The sequence below is a fragment of the Lepus europaeus genome, chromosome 3, assembly GCF_033115175.1.
Source record: "Lepus europaeus isolate LE1 chromosome 3, mLepTim1.pri, whole genome shotgun sequence".
Classification (NCBI taxonomy): domain Eukaryota; kingdom Metazoa; phylum Chordata; class Mammalia; order Lagomorpha; family Leporidae; genus Lepus; species Lepus europaeus.
The window spans coordinates 35,091,464-35,112,648 of NC_084829.1; the positions used below are offsets into that span (position 1 = coordinate 35,091,464).

At 48.0% G+C, this 21,185-nt stretch overlaps 1 protein-coding gene across 1 annotated transcript in view; it reads right to left on the bottom strand.

Moving 5' to 3' along the window:
* NUDT3 (nudix hydrolase 3) overlaps positions 1–20,626 on the bottom strand; it is a 92,638-nt gene extending 72,012 nt beyond the window's left edge. The window contains exon 1 of the mRNA XM_062185979.1: positions 20,351–20,626. Within this exon, the coding sequence (XP_062041963.1) occupies positions 20,351–20,449 (99 nt within the window). The 5' untranslated portion in view covers positions 20,450–20,626. The remainder of the gene's footprint in view (positions 1–20,350) is intronic.
* Positions 20,627–21,185: the final 559 nt, after the last annotated feature.

Below are 21,185 nucleotides of genomic sequence, written 5' to 3' on the forward strand. Positions count from 1 at the left end.
CGGTTTAAGCTGCTATGACACAGTGCCAGCCCCCACCATACTTTTTTGAGGGTTCCTCTCCCTCAGCTTTAATGATAAGGCCTCAGCTGGCCCCTGTGATGCCCCAGGCTTAGGCTGAGCCTCCACTTTTCTCTTAAGTCACTTTCTCTTATGCTAACTTCCCACTCCTTCTCTAAAGAGGGAGATACTCCACTCTACTTATTGTCCTTACTTCTCACACTCTCTCTAGTCCCACATCTTCAACTAGCATCAGTTCAACTCAGTTCACTGCTTCTAATTCAACATAGTAAAAACAAAATCCTATCTTTTCTCCAAAACAACCTCTCTTCCAAATTTCCACTTTTCTCATCATTCAGGATCAGAATTTAATATTTATTTACTTATTCTTTAGAATAAGAAGAGAGAGAGAGAGAGAGAGAGAGAGAGAGAGATCAATCATCTGTCTATCCACTGGTTCACTCCCCAAAAGGCTGCAAAGGCCAGAGCTGGGCCAATCTGAAGCCAGGAGCTTCTTCTAGGTCTCCCAGGTGAGTGCAGGGTCCCCAGCACTTGGGCCATCTTCTGTTGCTTTCCCAAGCGCATTAGCCGGGCACTGGATCCAAAGTGGAGCAGCCAGGACTCGAACCGGCATCCATATGGGATGCTGGCATCACTGCAGGCGGCGGCTTTTCCCACTATGCTACAACACCAGCCCTAGGATCAGAATTTAGAAGTCAACTTCAGCTAGAAGCCCTTTCACCTTTAACATAGCATCTGTCACCAAATCCACTCTTTTGACTGCTAGATCACTATATTCTCTCCTTCACTCCATTCCCCTGCTGCCATAGCTGGCACTTCCAGAATGGAACGGCATTCTTCCCACATTCCCTCTGGCAGGAGTTCATCCTGCATTCTGCCCTGCACAAGACTTTCCACAACAGTCCTTCGAAGGATATCTGGTTTCGCATATTGGGATCAAACCCAAACTACTTATTCTCTTAAAGCAAAGCTCTAACCCTCAACTCCCTCTGACTTTCCCTAACCAACATTTCCTCATCTTTGCCCTATCACACTACTATCCCCAACTCAGGCTCCTGTGCTGAGCCTCTGGCATGCAACAAACTTATGACCTCAAATACTCTGGGTTCCCATCTCCTAATACACTCTTTACCCTCCCTTTCCACCTACCCAAGTCTTACTCATTTTTTTTTTTTTTTTTTTTGACAGGCAGAGTGGACAGTGAGAGAGAGACAGAGAGAAAGGTCTTCCTTTTGCCGTTGGTTCACCCTCCAATGGCCGCCGCGGTAGCGCGCTGCGGCCGGCGCACCGCGCTGTTCCGATGGCAGGAGCCAGGTGTTTATCCTGGTCTCCCATGGGGTGCAGAGCCCAAGCACTTGGGCCATCCTCCACTGCACTGCCTGGCCACAGCAGAGAGCTGGCCTGGAAGAGGGGCAACCGGGACAGGATCGGTGCCCGGACCGGGACTAGAACCCGGTGTGCCGGCGCCGCAAGGCAGAGGATTAGCCTGTTGAGCCACAGCGCCGGCCGTCTTACTCATTTTTTAAAGCCCAATATTGACTACTTCAGTATTTTATCTCCAAAATAAATACCTCCAAAGCACAGCTTCTCCCGCATTGTTTCTGGTTCCTCCATGCACCATAATCCTGTCTTTTCTGATCTGATCCCACATAAGACATCATATACTCACTTAATTCAACTGTATGGAAATGGCTAAATGTAATCTGATTAACTCATCAATTTTGAAAGGCATTCTTTTTATAGAACAGGGAATGTGTCCACAGCTTTAAATTTATTGATCTATTTGAAAGGCAGATCCTCCTGATTTATGTCTTACCCACTATGCCAAATGCCTGCTCCTTGTTCACAGTTTTAAAATCATCACTGCACCTCAATTAATACTCTGCATAAAATAAGGACTCAACAGATCCTTGTTACGTGAGACAGAATCACCATAGAGACAGAGAAAGGGCTCCCACCTGCTGGTTCACACCCCATATGCCCACTATGGCCCTAGGGGCTGAATCTGGCAGCCAGAAAATCAATTCTGGTCTTCCTTATAAGTGTCTAGAACCTAAGCCATCACCACTGCCCTCAGGGTCTGCCAACAGCAGGAAGATGGAGTCAGAAGCTGCAGCTTCTGTAGTACTGCATCCAGGGCCTTTTGTTGTTGTTTTTACATTTATGGAGCCAGCGTTGTAGCATAATTTATTAAGCTACTGCCTGCAGGGCCAGTATCCCATATGGATGCCAGATCGAGTCTTGGCTGTTCCACTTCAGATCCAGCTCCCTGCTAATGTACCTGGGAAAGCAGTGGAAAAATGGGTCCAAGTCCTTGGGCCACTGTACCCATGTGGGAGATCTGCATGGAGTTCTGGATTCCCAGCTTCTGGCCCAGTCCTCCAGCAGAGGGAAGATCTAACTCTGCTTTTCAAACAAACAAACAAATAAATAAATAAATAATATTTTTTTTGGACAGGCAGAGTGGATAGTGAGAGAGAGAGAGACAGAGAGAAAGGTCTTCCTTTTTGCCGTTGGTTCACCCTCCAATGGCCGCTGCGGCCGGCACATCGTGCTGATCCGAAGCCAGGAGCCAGGTGCTTCTCCTGGTCTCCCATGCGGGTGCAGGGCCCAAGGACTTGGGCCATCTTCCACTGCCTTCCTGGGCCATAGCAGAGAGCTGGCCTGGAAGGGGGCAACCGGGATAGAATCTGGCGCCCCAACCAGGACTAGAACCCTGTGTGCGGGCACCGCAAGGCGGAGGATTAGCCTGTTAAGCCATGGCGCCGGCAATAAATAAATATTTTAAAAGTAAATATAATAACTTTTTAAAAATTTATTTATTTTGAAAGGCAGTGCAATATAGGCCATAATGGCCAGGGCTGGTCCACGTAAAAGGCAGGAGCATGGAATTCTATCAGGGTCTCCCATGTGCGTCGAAGGGGCCCAAGTACTTCAGTCATCCTTCACTGCCTTCCCAGGACCATTAGCAAGGAGCTGGATGGGAAACAGAGCAGTGGGATTTGAACTGACACTCCAATATGGGACACTGGTGACACAGACTGTGGCTTAACCTACTGCATCACAAACGCTGGCCCCAATAAATAATTTTTTTAAATAAAATGACAGTATGCAACCTATATATACATATATGTGTGTATATACACATATAATCCTGTATACTTTTTTTTCCACTTTATCTGAAAGGCATAGGGACAGAGAGAGAGAATGAGACAGAGAGAGAGAACGCTTTACTCTCCAAATGCCTGTAATAGCTGGGGCTAGATCAAGCCAATCCAGGCCTCTCAAATGGATGGCAAGGACCCAACTACTTGAGCCATTACCTGCTGCTTCCCAGGAAGCATATTAGGAGGAAGCTGGATCAAAAGCAGAACTGGCACTCCAGATACAGTCATCCCAAGCAAAGTCTTAACCACTGAGCCACACACTCATGACCTTCCTATATAAATCATCTCTAGATTACCTGTAATACCTAATTCCATGTTAATGCTATGTGAGTAGCTATTACACTGTATTGTTTTGTGTAAAATGGCCAAAAAGTTGCCACGTAGGTATAGCAAAGACATAATTTGTTTTTCTTGATTCATGTTTGGTCAAATTCACAGATGCGGAACCCATGGATGTAAAGGGCTGGCTATACTAATTTTTAATAGTACAGAGTATTAATATCATGAAATAAAAAGGCTAGGCAATGAGCATTTCACCTAGCAGTTAAGATGCCCATGTCCCATACTACAGTACCCAGGTTCAATCCCAGGTTCCAGCTCCTGACTCAAGCTTCCTGCTAATAAAGACCCTGGGAGGCAGCAGTGATGCTGCAAGAAAATTGGGTTCCTGTCACTATGTGGGAGACCTAGAATATGTTCTTGGCCCCCAGTTTTGGCCCAAGAGGCCCCAGCCATTCTGTACATGTGTGGAATGAACCAGTGGATAGGAGTTCTCTGTCTCTGTGCCTCTCAAATAAACTTAAGAAATTTTTTTTCTGAATAGGTTACATTTTGAAGGATTTTCCTGGTTTCAGTAGCAGTTCCAAAACCCAAAACCAGCAGTGTTTTCTGCTGAGTTGTTTTCAAGTTCATAGGGATGAGAAAAGGGTTCCTCTGCCAGACATTAGTTGGATCTTTAAAAAAAAAAAAAAAAAATCATTCATTTATTTGAAAGGCAGAAGGACAGAGTGAGAAGGAAAGGGAGAGAAGAGGGGATATCTTCCATTCACTGATTCACTCCCCAAATGACCACAACAGTCAGGGCTGAACCAGGCCAAAGCCAGGAGCCAGGAATTCAGTCTGAATCTCTCATATAAGTGAGAAAGGCCTCCCTAGGTACATTAACAGGAGCTGGAATGGGGAGCCAAACTAGGACTCCAACCCAGACATTCCAATGTGGGATGCAGGCATCCCAACCAGCAGCTCAACTACTAGACTACTGCCTGCCCATGGGTTATACCCTCTCAAGTTCTCTGCCAGCACAGAAGTGGGGACAGGAAGGCAAAGGATAAGAGCTTTCTTTGAAAATCAGGCTTCTAAAGGCTATGAATTTAGGCCTAAGAAGCTAACCCAATGTGCTCCTCCTGGAATATCCTAATTTAGCCACGCAGTCCACCCCAGTCAATCAGGTCTGATCCTGTGTAATCCATAAAGCCATCCCTGACATCGCAGCTTATCACTCATCACAGACTCCTACAAATTCCTAAAACATTCCGCTCCATCCCTTCTCTAGGGACTTTACACTCTCAATCATATCTTGCTAACAGATTAAAGCTTATCAGGGGTGGAGACCGTCCAGCCTGCAGACTGTATAAGGCCTCAAAATCATTTTCTCTGGCTCGAACAACATGACTGTAAGTGGGACTTGAAATTCAATAAATCTACAGCAGGCTAATTTTTAAGTTGGTAATTTTGTATGGCCTGAGTATGGTGTTATAAATACACAAATGGCCGTTGGCAATAAAAAGGTTCCCCACCCCTGGCTTTGATGCTACATTCTACAAATCTCAGACTCAGTTTAAGCATTCCTTATAAATAAACAGTACCATTACCTTTGTAACAGAAAAAAAGCCTTTTGAAAGAAAAAGCACTCATAGCACCTGGCAAAGCAAAATCCCAAAGTAGCTTCTAATTAAACAGTTGAGCCTATAAAAATGTCGTAAGTATATAATACTAAGCACAGAAACTCACTGAATTATGTCCCTAACTCACTGTATCAATAAAATCTAACTTTTGTCTTATTATTATCAGAGGCAAACGACACAAACTGCAACACTGGGAAAGGCACCAACACCACAGTAATAGATGTGAAAGCCCGGAGTCAGGGCTTAGCACACTCCAGGATGAAGTGTGAGTCTAACAGCCAAGTCACATCTTCAGAGGAATCAAATGAACACCCTGAGTAAACAAACTTTCAAGTATGATCACAATGACCACATATTTAAAAGCTCTTCATAAATTAAAAAAAAAAAGCTTAGGGCCAGCATTGTAGCATAGTGGGTTAAGTCACTGCCTGCAAAGCCAGCATGCCATATTAGCCAGTTCAAGAAGCAGATGCTCCACTTCCAATCCAGCTGCTCTCCACTGCACCTGGAAAAGCAGAAGATGGCCCAAGTTCTTGGGCCCCTGCCATCCACATGGGGGACCTGGAGGTGCTCCTAACTCCTGGATTCAACCTGACCCAGCCCTGGCTATTACAGCCATTTGGGGAGTAAACTAGGGGATGGAAGATCCCTCTCGCCCTCTCTCTCTAACTCTGCCTCTCAAATAAATAAATAAACCATTTTATAAAATAAAGAAATTTGAGACCAGTGCTATGGCATAGTGGGTTAAAGCCCCAGCCTGTAGCGCTGGCATCAAGTACCAGCTAATCCACTTTCAATCCAGCTCCCTGCTAATGTGCCTGGGAAAGCAGCGGAAGATGGCCCAAGTTCTGGGCCCTTGCACCCACATGGGAGATCCGGAAGAAGCTCCTGACTTCAGATCAGCCCAGCTCTGACTGTTGAGGCCACTTGGGGAGTGATGGAAGACCTCTCTCTCTGTCTCTACCTCTCTCTCTGTAACTCTTTCAAATAAAAATTTTAAAGAAATTTAAAAAGCTTTATGAAAGTATATAACTTCTCTTAATGCATATTTTATCAGGATTCCTAAACACTCAAGTCACTATCCTTCGTTTTAACAGAAATGCAAGCACAACATGCCCAAGGAGTTCATATCTACTTCAGTTCATCATTCCTAAGCTGCTCTTACCAAGCACATTGAGATGTGTTAAGTAACCAACCCAGAGTTCAGGCAGCTTTGTAAAAGGACTTTACTGTTTTGTGAACAAAGAAATCAGCTGATTGTACACAAAGAAAGTATTTAAGGGATGAATTTGTTTTCATTATTATGTTTATAATAGTCTTGTTTTCTAACAGTTGGTTTTCTACTTGTTTTAGATTTACATTTTTGTATCTTTTGTAATACTTCTTTCACATGCTCTCAGACGCCTGGCCTAGAAACTCGTCTCCTCTTGGAAATGCTCGCAAAAACACCATCATTAAGATAACAGTTCATGGCACTCAGATGTTCACTTCCCATTTGGAATAGAATAAAAAGCCTTTTGAAGAACAAGTATTTGGCTTAAAGGTGAATATGCTGGGTTAAGAGTTTGGGACCCACATCCCAGAGACCAGGAAGAAGCACCTGGCTCCTCCTGGCTTCGGATTGGCGTAGCTCCAGCCATAGTGGCCATTTTGAGGTGAACCAACAGAAGGAAGACCTTTCTCTCTGTCTCTCACTGTCTAATTCTGTCAAATAAAAAAATTTTTAAAAATTAAAAAATTATAGGCCAGCGCCGTGGCTTAACAGGCTAATCCTCCGCCTTGCAGTGCTGGCACACCAGGTTCTAGTCCTGGTTGGAGCGCTGGATTCTATCCTGGTTGCCCCTCTTCCAGGCCAGCTCTCTGCTATGGCCCGGGAAGGCAGTGGAGGATGGCCCAAGTGCTTGGGCCCTGCACCTGCATGGGAGACCAGGAGAAGCACCTGGCTCCTGCCTTCGGATCAGCGAGATGCGCTGGCCACAGCGGCCATTGGAGGGTGAACCAACGGCAAAAAGGAAGACCTTTCTCTCTGTCTCTCTCTCTCTCACTATCCACTCTATCAAAAAAAAAAAAAAATTATAAAATTATAAAAAAAAATAAGATTCCCACATCCCAGGGCTGGCATTATGGTGCAGCGGGTAAAGCCACCGCCTGCAGTGCTGGCATCCCATATGGGCACTGGTTCGAGTCCCAGCTGCTCCACCTCTGATCCAGCTCTCTGCTATGGCCTGGGAAAGCAGCAGAAGATGGACCAAGTGCTTGGGCCCCTGCACCCACATGGGAGACCAGGAAGCTCCTGGCTCCCAGCTTTGGATCATCCACCCAGCTTGGGCCGTTGCAGCCATTTGGGGAGTGAGTCAGTAGATGAAAGATCTTTCTCTCTCTCTCTCTCTCTCTCCCTCCCTCCCTCCCTCCTTCTCTCTGCATCTCTGTAACTCTGCCTTTCAAATAATAAATAAATAAATAAATCTTTAAAAAAATAAAAGATTCCCACATCCCACGACAGAGCTCCTGGGTTCAATTTCTGGCTGCACTCTGGATTCCAGCTTCCTGATGCACACCTTGAGAGGCAGAAGGTGACAGCTCAAGTATCTGGTTTCTGCTACTGTGGCAGACCTGTACTGCATTCCCACTTCCTGGCTCCAGCCCTGACTCAGCCAAATCATTGCAGGCACTTGGGGAGTGAATCGACGAATGGGAACTCTCTGTCTCTCTGCCTCTCAATTAAAAAACAGGGAAAAGTGGGGGTCCCAAACTCTTAAACTCTCCCCATCCTGTCCCTCCCACCTTCACACGCAAAGGAAAGGAGGCAATTTGCGGGATGTTACTGGCCTGCTTGCTTAAGCAACAAGACAAAGCGGGGAAACCAGAGCAGCAGCAGGGCCCCACACAATCTGACTCCCTCCATCCCCAACATCTCCCACCACTCCCCTCCCCCTCCCTGCACCTCATCTTGCACGCCCCTCTGGCCTCCAGCCACACTGTCCACGTCCACGCAGAGCTCATTCCTGCATTGGGAGGTATGTATCGCTCCTCCCTCTGCCTTGCCTTTCAGGGGGCCACCAAATCAAAACTTGACAGAACCCCACTCCACTGGAGCTCTATCACACACTGACTTTCTGCCCGCCACTTCACTGCTCCCTAAAAGCATCATGTTGACTGATGTAATTCCTCACGTACCGGCTCCCCACATCTGTAGCACGTGTGTCCCAAGAGAAAGGGCATTTGTCTGCCTTGTTCACCACTGCTCACCGAAACAGCAGCCAGCAAGGCTTGGGTAAATGAAGTCTTCCCCGCTCAAAAAATGAGGAAGCAGAGGCTTCTTCTTCTTCTTTTTTGACAGGCAGAGTGGACAGTGAAAGAGAGAGACAGAGACAAAGGTCTTCCTTTGCCGTTGGTTCACCCTCCAATGGCCGCCGCGGCCGGCGTGCTGTGGCCGGCGCACCGCGCTGATCCGAAGGCAGGAGCCAGGTGCTTCTCCTGGTCTCCCATGGGGTGCAGGGCCCAAGCACTTGGGCCATCCTCCACTGCACTCCCAGGCCACAGCAGAGGGCTGGCCTGGAAGAGGGGCAACCGGGACAGAATCCGGCGCCCCGACCGGGACTGGAACCCGGTGTGCCAGCGCCGCATGCAGAGGATTAGCCTGTTGAGTCACGGCGCCGGCTGCAGAGGCTTCTTCCAGGAAGACCAGAGAAAAGGCTCCTGTAGTGGACACACTACTTTAGGGCCGAAATTCTCAAAGTGGATTCAAGGATATTTTCTTGGGTGTTCACAGTATTTCACTCAAAAAATTAACTTTGCATCTGTGTTTCCTTACTAAACTTCGTCTGAGGATTTTTTTTTTTTTTCGAAGCTTTTACTAAAACCTAAGGATTTTATTTCTAAACTTAATTCCTTACTCATCTTTTATTCACATCATCTTTTTTTTTTTTTGCCTCTTATAGTTATTTTGTTCTGTTCTGTATGTTAACAAAAATCAAATCTTCAAAACTCCTCACCTACAAACTTTTTTTTAAGGTTTACTTATTTATCTGAAAGGCAGAGTGACACAGAGATACAGGGAGATCTTCCATCCATCTTCACGCCCCAGAAGGTTGCAGCAGCCACGCCTAGGCCAGGCAGAAGCGTGGAACTTCATCCTGGTCTTTCACATGGGTGGCAGGGGCCCAGGCACCAGGACCTTCCCCCACTACAACCAGGTGATATGGGATGCTGTGCCCCAACACCAGCCTGTACATCACGTTTCTTACACATTTTACCTATATTTAGAACAAAATGCTGATGACAGGGATAGACAGTTGATGCAGCATTTAAGACACTGGTTGGGACACCCACAACCCATACTGAAGTGCCCACGTTCAAATCCCAGCTCCGCACTTGATTCCAGCTTCCTACTGAAGTGTGCCGTGGGAGGCAGAGGTGATGGCTCAAATATTTGGGTCCTGCCACCCACTTGGGAGACCTGAATTGAGTTTCCAGCTCCTCTTTTGGCCCAACACCCTGAGCACTGTGGGCATTTGGGAAGAGAACTAGCAGATAAGAGTACATGCTCTCTGCTGCCAAAAAGAAAAAAAAAGAAAAAACACAGGAAATCTTAACAACCATCCCTATCAGCTCCATCTCCAAGTAATCCTAATGTTAACTAACTTTTACAACCCAGATTTGATATACATTCTAGACTACGAACCACTACCAACAAGTCACTGAATGACCACCTCACTGTAGTTTGTATATTTACTTATGCATTGATAAAAGATCTCAGGGTATCACCAAAATTAAAATCCCTGCCTCTGGACACTGCATCACTAGGGTTGGGGAATCAGTTCGGCGTATTAACCAGCCAACAGAAATCCGACAAGATGGCACAGAATTGCAAGTTCAATGTCTGAAAGAAATCTTAACATCCTATCATAGGACTAGCCACAAAGAAGAAAGATTTACAACCTAATGCACACATACTACAACTGAGTTGATATTCAAGATAGCCTGTCACTTAAGACACTAGAAATAGAGCCAGGGGACTTTTCTGAAACATATTTATCAACACATTACTGTTAAACACTAGCTAGCACTGTGTATTTTGGCCATCAGTTCCACACTACACTATCAGCTGCTGCGACCCCCCCCCCCCTTTAAAATTTATTTATTTGAAAGGCAGAGTAGAAGAAACAAAGGGAAATCCTTCACGTGCGGAACAGAAGCCAGGAGCCCAGAATTCAACCCAGGTCTCCTACATGGATGGCAGGGAACCAAGTACTTGAACCATCACCCTCATTCCCAATCCCCAACTCCCTAACCCATACCCTTGGCAGGGTGCACACTAGAAGGAAGGTGTAATCAGAAGCAGAGCCAGGATTCAAGCCCAGCACTCCAATACAGGATGCAAGGCGCCCCAAACCATGGCTTAATCACTACACCGAACACCTACCTACCACTATATATTTCTTTGAAAGCAGGAACTGGAGTCAGTGTTGTGGCACTGCAGGAAAAGCTGCCTGCAATGCTAGTATCCCATACAGACATCAGTTGAAGTCTCAGCTGCTCCACTTATGATCCCGTTCCCTGCTAATGGCCTGGAAAAACAGCAGAAGATGGTTCAAGTACTTTGGCCCCTGCCACCCACGAGGGAGACTAGCCTGACTAAGCCCTGACCATTATGGCCACTTGGGAAGATAACCAGCTGATGGAAGATCACTAGCTCTGTGTCTCTCCCTCTCTCTCTGTAACTCTGACTTCAAATGAATAAATAAACCTCAAAAAGAAAGAGAGAGAGAGAGAGAGACTGTGAGAGAGATTATGAGAGAGACAGAGAAAAAGAGAAAGGAAGGAAGGAAGGAAGGAAGGAAGGAAGGAAGGAAGGAGAAAGAAAGCAGGAATTTCAGGGGTTAACTAATTCATTCATACATCCAACAAATATACTGAGCATCTCTATATCCTAAGCACTAATGATACAGAAGCAGATAAAACAGACAAAATCTCTATCCTCAGAGAACTAGCTTCCATTCTAGTGCTAGCAAATGGGCAATAAACAAATGACACATCTAGTGTCATGCCTAGTTACGTGCTGTCAAGAAAAAAGCATTAGAGACCTACAGTGACAATGGACCGCTGCTACTTTATACTGAGTGATCACTAAAGACGTCTGAAAAGATGCTAACTAAGCAAAGAGCTAAGTAAGGGAGTGAGCCATGCAGACATAAGGGTGACAAGTAGCACAGGGACCTGTGGGGCTGGTAGAGGGATGAGCAGAGGGACAGAGGTAAGAAATGATGTCAGAGCCACCCCGTGCTATGGAAGTCACAGTGAGACGGAAATACCACCGCAGTAGAGAAGTGCCCGGAATGCTGGAAGAATCAATCCAGAAGCTGGGGCAGAAAAACATTGGAGGAATAACAGCAGCAACAGGGAGACCAGTTAAGATGACATAGCAGTTAACAGTCCAGGCAAGAGGCAATACTGGATTATGCAAGAAAAGCACAATGAAGGCTATTAAAGAAACATAGTTGGATTTGGAATCTCTGCCAGATTGGATGACAGAAAGGGAAAAATCAAGGATGACTCCAAGATTTCTAACTTGAGCAACTGATAGCATAGAGATTCCTTTTACTGAAAGACTGTAGGAGACCAAGTATTTTTGTTGTTGCTTTGTTTTCTGGTGGATGGAATCAAAACTTCAGTTTGGGGGCCAGCGCCACGGTGTAGTAGGTTAAGCCTCTGTCCACAGTGCTGGCATCCCATATGGGCGTTGCTGGTTCGAGTCCTGTCCCAGCTGCTCCACTTCCAATCCAGCTCCCTACTAATGTGCCTGGGAAAGCAGTGGAAGATGGCCCAAGTCTTTGGGGGCCCTGTACCCACACAGGAAACACAGATGAAGCTTCTGGCTCCTGGCTTCAGCCTGAACCATCCTTGGCCATTGTGGCCATTTGGGGAGTGAACCAGCGGTTGGAGGAGCTCTCTCTGTCTCTCCCTCTCTCACTGTAATTCTCACTTTCAAATAAATTAATCTTTACAAAAAAAAAAAAAAAAGGAATTCAGTTTGGATATCGATATTTGAGATGTCTATCATATATACAAATGGAAATATTGAGTAGATTGTAGGCTATTCAAGTCTTGAAGTCAGGAGAGAGGTCAGGGCCAAAAATAGACGTTTGGAAGTATTCGGTGTATTTAAAGATGGGACTGGATGAGATCACCTACTGCATGGGGGCAGGGAGGAGAAGAGGTTCAAAGACTGAGCCCTCATACATTGCAATGGGTGAAGTCAGGAAAATGGAGAGGAATACACAACAGCACTAAGAAGAAGCACCAGAAAAGGAGGGGAGAACCAGAGAGAGGTCCTACAAGCACAATGAAGAAAGTGTTTCAAGAAGAAAGGACTGATCAAGTAACGTGACAACTGACAACTGGACACTGGATTTAGCAACTTGAAGGTTATCTTACAGACTGGCTTCAGCAAATGTGGGGGGAAAATCCCTAGCTGGAATGAGGTGGGAGAGAATGGGAAGAAGGAAAGTGGAGACAGCAATTGCAGAAATATTTTGCCACGAAAGGGAAGAGAGAAATGGAATGGTAGATAGAAGAAGGAAATATAGGGTCAAGGGATAATTTCTTTTCATAACACTGCTTGCCCTGGGAAGGATAAAGCTAAAAAGGAGACAGTGTGCAAGAGAGGACAACTGTAGGAGTCAGAGGCCTAGAGAGGTAGGAGGGAATGGACACAGGGGCAGCCGCTGGCTTTCTGCGGAACCACAGCCTTTTTTATCTGTGTACTACCAGGGTCTGGCATGGTGACTAGTCCTTAGTAGGACCCGCAACAACATATGTTTGAGGAATGAATAAACATGTATTCCTCAACATGGGCCCTTCCTTTTTGTAGCAGGCTGTGAAGAAAAATACAGTTCGTTTCACACAGTAGATATACAGCACTATTTTTCACAAATGAGAATCACCCAAAAACAGAAAAGCAGGATTGGGACAAGGCATGGCTAAAGAACAAAGGGGGGGTGGGGTGGGGGAGGTGCCAGTATTGTGGTGCAGCAGGTTAAGCCAATTTGAGTCCTGGCTGCTCCACTCGGATCCAGCTCCCTGCTAATGCACCTGGGAAAGCAGCAGAGGATGGCCCAAGTACTTGGGCCCCTGTAACCACATAGGAGATCCTGCTGGAGTTCTTGCCTCCTGGCTTTGGCCAGGCTCAGACCCAATTATTGTGGACATTTGGGAAGTGAACCAGCAGATGGAAGATCTCCTTCTTTTTCTGTTTCTTCTTCCATTTCTGCTTTCCAAATAAATAAAATTTTTAGGGAGAGAGACAGAGAGAGAGAGACTTGAGCTTGGCCTAGGCCGTGACCAGCCTCCAGCCTCCAGACTATCCCGCAGCCTGATCCTGACCTGTAACCTCAAAACTGTAGGCTGAAATAAACCTTTCCTTCCCCAAGGAACAAAAATTAAAAACTGAGAGGGAGCGATTAGTCTGACTTCAGACCAGAATTCACATTTTGGGAAGGAGGCAGAAAAGGACACAACAGGAGAAATAACTAACTGGTCCTGGGAAGGCAGAAAGGGAAGCAGAACGAAACCTCCCAGGAAAGATTTTGAGAAATGAAAAGCAAAAACATCCAGTCATGTGACTGGATCGAGGCATCCATCAAGATCTTATAGGAGCCTTGGACAATGACTGAGATATGCTACAAAAGAACTCTTCAAGGGGCCAGCGCCGTGGCATAGCAGGTAAAGCTGCCTCCTGCAGTGCCAGCATCCCATATGGGTGCCAGTTCGAGACCTGGCCACTCCACTTCCGATCCAGCTCTCTGCTGTGGCCTGGGAAAGCAGTGGAAGATGGCCCAAATCCTTGGGCCCCTGTACCTGCATGGGAGACCCGGAAGAAGCTCCTGGCTCCTGAATTCAGATCAGTCCAGCTCCAGCCACTGCAGCCATTTAGAGAGTGAACCAGTGGATGGAAGACTTGACTCTGCCTTTCAAATAAACAAATAAATAGATAAATATTTTTTTTAAAAAGGGTGTGTGGGGGGGTACTCCTCAAGCAGCTTGGGATGGACTGGAAGCCCTGCGTCATGGTTATGGCCTCTGGGATTGCCGCCTGTGCCTTACTCCCCCCTCGAGAGTACTGGAAGCTGTGGTCTATAGTGACATCCTTCCTCTTGCTCCTCTGGGGCAGTCTGCAAACACAAACACTCAGGCCACCAGGGTCTCTGCCCACTGAGCATCTCCAATGCCCATCACCTCTCCATCCAACCTACTGAGCTCAAGGTCTGAGAAAAGCAGCAGCAGCTCCCTCTTCCCAAGGATACAGGGCTTCTGATGGTAAAGCTCAAGTCAAAGTTTCATCCTTTTTTTTTTGTTTGTTTGTTTTGACAGGCAGAGTTAGACAGAGAGAGAGAGACAGAAAGGTCTTCCTTCCATTGGTTCACCCCCTAAATGGCTGCTACGACCTGTACGCTGCGCCGATCCAAAGCCAGGAGCCAGGTACTTCCTCCTGGTCTCCTATGCGGGTGCAGGGCCCAAGCACTTGGGCCATCCTCCACTGCCTTCCCGGGCCACAGCAGAGAGCTGGCCTGGAAGAGGGGCAACCAGGACAGAATCCGGCACCCCAACCGGGACTAGAACCCGGGGTACTGGCACCATAGGCGGAGGATTAGCCTAGTGAGCCGCGGAGCTGGCCCACTCTTTTTTTTTTTTTTTTAAATATTTATTTATTTACTTGAAAGTCAGAGTATGGGGCTGGCCCTGTGGCTCACCTGGTTAATCCTCCACCTGCAGCACCGGCATCCCATATGGGTGCCAGCTTCTAGTCCCGGTTGCTCCTCTTCCAGTCCAGCTCTCTGCTGTGGCCCGGGAAGGCAGTGGAGGATGGCCCAAGTGGCTGGGCCCTGCTCCCACATGGGAAACCAGGAGGAAGCACCTGGCTCCTGGCTTCAGATGGGTGTAGCTCCGGCCGTGGCGGCCATTTGGGGGGTGAACCAATGGACCAATGGAAGGAAGACCTTTTTCTCTGTCTCTCTCACTGTCTAACCCTATCTGTAAAAACAAAAAAAAAAAAAAGGAGTTAACACAGGAGAGGCAGAGAGAGAGAGAGGTCTTCAATTTGCTGGTTCATTCCTCAATTGGCTGCAACGGCTGGCACTGTGCCAATCCAATGCCAGGCACCTAGAGCTCCCTGGGTCTCCCACACAGGTGCAGGGGCCCAAGGATTTAGGTCATCTTCCACTGCTTTCCCAGGCCACAGCAGAGAGCTGGATCTGAAGTGGAGCAGTCAGGACTCAAACTGGTGCCCATATGGGATGCCAGCACTGCAGGTGGCGGCTTTACCTGCCACAGCATCAGCCCTCATCCTTTCTTTTTAAGCACAGTTTTAAGACACAGGTAAATCTAACAGACGCCATCCTATGACTACTCATTTTTTTTTTTTTAATTTTTATTTATTTACTTGAGAGGTAGTTATAGACAGAGAAAGGCAGAGCCAGATAGAGAGGTGTTCCAACTGCTGGTTCACTCCCCAGATGGTTGCAATGGCCGGAGCTGATCCGAAGCCAGGAGCCAAGAGCTTCTTCCAGGTCTCCCTTACAGGTGTAAGGGCCCAAGCACTTGGGCCAAGCCTCTGCTGCCTTCCCAGGCCATAACAGAGTGATGGATCAGAAGAGGATCAGCCAGGACTCAAACCAGTGCCGCAGGCAGAGCCTTAGTCCACTACGCCACAGCGCCAGCCCTGAGTACTCATTTTTACCCTGGGTTAAACAAACTCTTTAGGAGCTTTCCCTTTTCCGGGCACCATGATGGCATCTGACGTACACTCTGCATCACTGACCTTTCTAAGAGTATCTCACACTCCTAGACAGTTCAGGATCTAAAATGCCTGTGTTGATGATGGCTCAAATATCTGTGCCCTGCCACCCACGTGGGAGATCCAGACTGAGTTCCTGGTTCCTGGTTTCAGCCTGCCCAGTTTTGGCTATCACAGGCATTGGGGAGTATACCAGCAGATGGTAGTTCTTTCTCTTTCTTTCAAATAAAATAAATTTCTAAAAATTAAGAAAAAATTTTAATGCCTGTATTACATTCTCCACTCTACTGATTTAAGAAGTGTCTCTCGGCCGGCGCCGTGGCTCAACAGGCTAATCCTCCGCCTTGCGGCGCCGGCACACCGGGTTCTAGTCCCGGTCGGGGCACCGATCCTGTCCCGGTTGCCCCTCTTCCAGGCCAGCTCTCTGCTGTGGCCAGGGAGTGCAGTGGAGGATGGCCCAAGTGTTTGGGCTCTGCACCCCATGGGAGACCAGAATAAGCACCTGGCTCCTGCCATCGGAACAGCGCGGTGCGCCGGCCGCAGCGCACTACCGCGGCGGCCATTAGAGGGTGAACCAACGGCAAAAGGAAGACCTTTCTCTCTGTCTCTCTCTCTCTCTCACTGTCCACTCTGCCTGTCAAAAAAAAAAAAAAAAAAAGAAGTGTCTCTCACTTTTGTCAGACTCCAAAAAAGAAAGGAATGGGGAGAAGGGAAAATGAAATGATGTAAGAAGGCCAAGGTTAGGCCGGCGCCGTGGCTTAACAGGCTAATCCTCCACCTTGCAGCGCCGGCACACCGGGTTCTAGTCCCGGTTTGGGCGCTGGATTCTATCCTGGTTGCCCCTCTTCCAGGCCAGCTCTCTGCTATGGCCCGGAAAGGCAGTGGAGGATGGCCCAAGTCCTTGGGCCCTGCACCCGCATGGGAGACCAGGAGAAGCACCTGGCTCCTGGCTTCAGATCAGCGAGATGTGCCGGCCGCAGCGGCCATTGGAGGGTGAACCAACGGCAAAAAGGAAGACCTTTCTCTCTGTCTCTCTCTCTCACTATCCATTCTGCCTGTCAAAAAAAAAAAAAAAAAAAAAAAAAAGGCCAAGGTTGAACAACATGACAGAAAATGAATGTTCTAGTACCCAATTCAGAATAATCAAAACTTAGTCAAGAAGCATGTTCCAGTCTTCCATACTACTTATGATGAAGTAGCAAATGGAAACTATGATAGATTGAAAATATAACAATATTTATTTGCTAATCTTTGTAGTCTGAATCTATTGTTGAAATGCCAGCTGTCTTTCTTTCATATACCACACCCATAATAACTAACCTCTTTCCCAAGTCCTGGTTTCTAGAAAGAACAAAAACCTGAAAACCTTCACAAAGTAATCTATGTACAGAATACATCTACACTTTTAAGAGCCCCTGTCCAATCTGCCCAGTTTACGTGTCTATATGAGATGTGATTTATTTTAATAACTTGCATGTATAATCTCTGCAAAGCATTTGAAACACTTCTCACAAACCTGTTCTTCTTTATCTCAAATTCACCAGCTTACACTATATTTAACTGCCTGATTATAACAAGTATGATGAACATAAGCAGACACAGAAATAAATACAACTGACTCTTCATAAGCAAAAATCCCATGCTAAAGGCTCCATGGCTAGGGTGTATCAGCCCAAGCAGCGTGTGCGGGACCTCACCGGTATGCCAAGCTGGTTAAAGGGCAACTGGTTAAGAGACTGCCCACTGTCCATCAGGTTCAAAGTGCCGCAATGAATTATGTTACTACAAATGCCTCAAACTTGAGGTTTTAATTTACCAAAATACTGGTAACACTGAGAAGAACTTTTAAATGTGGGATTTTTTTGTTAATTCTTGTTATAAACAGGGAAAAACAGCCAGAGGTTTGGTCTGTTTGCTCTCTGAGCTCCCTCCTTGCTCGCAGTATCACAGGCCCCGGTGCTCAGTGAGTGCTCCATAAACTTGCTAACTATGTTCACACATCCTAACCCGGATCGGAATTTCAACTGCCCTCACTGCTGGCCTGTAAATAGGTTTCTAGGGCTGAAAAAACAGAATGCTAAGGGGTTTGACTGACGGTCAATTATCTTCTCATAGTTTCATCTTTTTTCTTCACATTGTATGTATGTTTCCTGACATTGGTTAATTAAATTTAAAAATCAAGGTCCTGGCTATACTTAGATCACAGTTGTACTGACGCTAATAATATTCTATAAACTACTCCATCTTGATTATAGCCATTAGTGCTCATTAAAAACCAAAACTGGGCTGAATGTCCCATTATGTTTGAATCCCACATTCCCACAATGTGTGGCAGTTAATACTTCCAGTCTTTGGCACGTCTACTGAGAACATAAAAGTTCTCCTGGAACTAACAAATTACTTCCCTTCCAACACAATTATATAATCTGAGAGCTGAACAGCACCCTAGAGATTATGCTGTGGTCCAAAATCCCTTTCAATTAAAGGACCTCATCTAAAAGTACTGGGGGGGGGGGGGTGCGCGCTTATCTTTAAATCACATATGACACAGTGCTATCTATACCCACAGTAGGCCCTTTAATACATACATGTTTAATTGAACTGAGCAAGTCTAAAATGGGCTCATTTCATTAATTTTCTTGGTCTGCCCAGGCTTCAGCTGCAACACTCACTGAATGTATAATTAAAGACTCGCATGATTATTCTGCTCATTAACCAATGTTCAAAAAGAAATGCACTAAAGCAAACTCCATGATCATTCAAATGTTTTAATCCACTACAGAGACTTGTTTCATAGCTTAAAAATTCAAGCTCGTAAAAAGCAAGTCCTAGGCCTCGTCTGACTTCCGGTAGGCAGCGGCGTAGCCTAAACACGCAACTAAGCACGCAACATGAACGCTGCTAAGCACACAATAAAACTTTAACAGAACATGGAGACAAGAATTCGTTAATTTGTTTATGAAAAAGGAGTTCTAATTCACCCAGAATATTCACATGTTTTCAATTTCAAGTGTGCTTTTTAAAACATAGTCTTGCATCATTCATACAACTAAATTACATACCCTACTACTTATAATTGGGGTGCTCACAGACTTAACTCCCACAGTGTAGGAAGACATGCTATTATGCTAATTCATCTTCTTTCCGGTTAACAGCCTGCGATCCCATCTGATATCCCATAATATGATATGATAATGAGGAGAACAAAGACTGCAGCAGTAACCGCTACCAATCATATTTACTTCTCTCCACTATCTACTCCAAAACAGGACATAATTACTGCCCACTATCACTATTACACTGCATCCGCTTTGGGGGACTTTAGTAATGTATACTAGGACCCAAAGTATCTATTTCTAAGACTCCTTTCCTTCTCTTTCGCTAAAAGGAGGGTACCCATGAGATGGCCCCACACCACCATTAGCGCGGCACTAATCTTCCTCAGGTGGTAATTTACATGCCCACTTCCTCCTAAACATTCTGGACAGCAACGCCTGGTAATCCATCTGTCTCTTTCATCACAGCTCCTTTTCATAACTAACGGGTCGAGTTCCTCTCCCCCATTTCAACACCGAGGCGCTGTCCCGCCGCCCCGCCACCTCAGCCCACTGGGGAACGCCAGAATCCAACAGATTGAATTTCCCTGTCTTTCATTGTTTCCACCCTAACTGCCATTTTACCACCGCGCTCACAAGAGACATGCGTTCCCACAGGCATCTCACGAATTTCCAAAGCAGCTATTCTTTGTGGATTTACAAACCATGGGCCCTCTCTGAATTCCCTTCATCACCACAGAAACGGCTTTGGGAAGCTGAGGTTTTTTTTTTCCCCCAGTACCCTAAGCAAAAAAAGAGACTGATTCTCAAACATTTCTGCTGTCCTAGCACAGGAGGAATGTCAGGGCCCAGATCTCCAACAAGCCTTTCGGTCTTTCCAAGCACAAGGAAACACTTTCAGTCCGCAAAGATGATTTTCTCAGACGTCTTTTCTTCTCAGGCTACCCCTTCAGGGCTAGCCAGCGCGCTGTAAACCAGACAGAGGCTCCGGCCGGTGCACAACGCCCTCCATCTTCCCCCCACCCCCCGGCGCTCAGACACACCTAATCCCTCGGCAAACCCCAAATCGGCCCAAGAAGCGGACGGTTTCTCGGCCACAAAGGCCGGCCTGCGCCTCGTGCGCCGCGGCCTCCGCACACATGTGCCGGGCTGACGAGCGCCGAGCTGCCCTTCCCGGATCCGCGCGGTGGCCTGGGCCGAAAGCCACGCTCCTGCCGGGTGACAGGCGGCCGCCCCGCCGCCCGCGCTCCGCACCCCCAGCCCCACCGCCCCTCATGTGCGCCCCCCGGGGAAGTCCGTCGGAACCTCCCGGGGGCCGAGCGGGCGCCCCGGCCGCGGCCCGGGCACACCCTCCCGCGGCGGCCGCGCCCCCCGCGCCCGCGCCCCCCGCCCGCGAGGCCCGCGCCTCACCTCCTCCTCGCTCTCGCTGCGGAAGCAGAGGCACGCGGCCCGCTTCTTGTAGCCGTCGCCGTCATAGGTGCGGGTCTGGTTCGACTTGAGCTTCATCATCCTCCGGGCCCGGGGTGGGGGTGCAGCGCGGGTCGCGGGAGTCGAGGGGTGGGGAGCCCGCTCCTGACGGCCGCGCGCGCGCGCGCGCCCCCGGCTCGGTCAAGGAAGCAGGGAGAGAAGCCGCTTCTCTGCTACACGGCTCCGCCGCTGGCCCGCCGCGGCCGCCTCATTCCCCCCGGCCCAGGTCCCGCGCCGTTGCCGCCGCCGTCACGGCTGCCGTCGCCGCCGCCGCCACGGCCGCCGCCCCCTCTGCCGCCGCCACCCCCGACGACGACCACGCCGCCATCTTGGGCGCGCTGCGTCAGCGGCGTAAGGCCGCGCCGGCCTGCGGGACGGCCGCGCGCTCACAGCGCAGACCGCGTTCGGGAATAGCGCCCTCCCAGCCCGCGCGGCGTAAACGAGCGTCTGGAGTGAGAGGGCCGGGCGACTCCAGGCTGCCGCTACGCGAGCAGCGCAGGCGTGGGGGCCGTGGGGCGCGCGCGCAGGAAGCGACGGAGATAAGATGCGGGAGGGCGCGGGGCGGGGATTCCCGCGGGACTGCTGCTCGGGGCCCCGGGGCAGGAGCGGAGACTTGGCCGAGGTCTCTGCGAGCCCGCGGCAGAGGATGATCCAAGGTCATGTCCTCTGGCCTTTCGCCTTGCCTGTGTGGGGAGAAGGTAAGGGAGGAGGTGTGGAGGGAGAAAATGGTATGCAATTAAACACGACAGAGTGCAGCCTGAGAGAGGTGTTCGCCCCA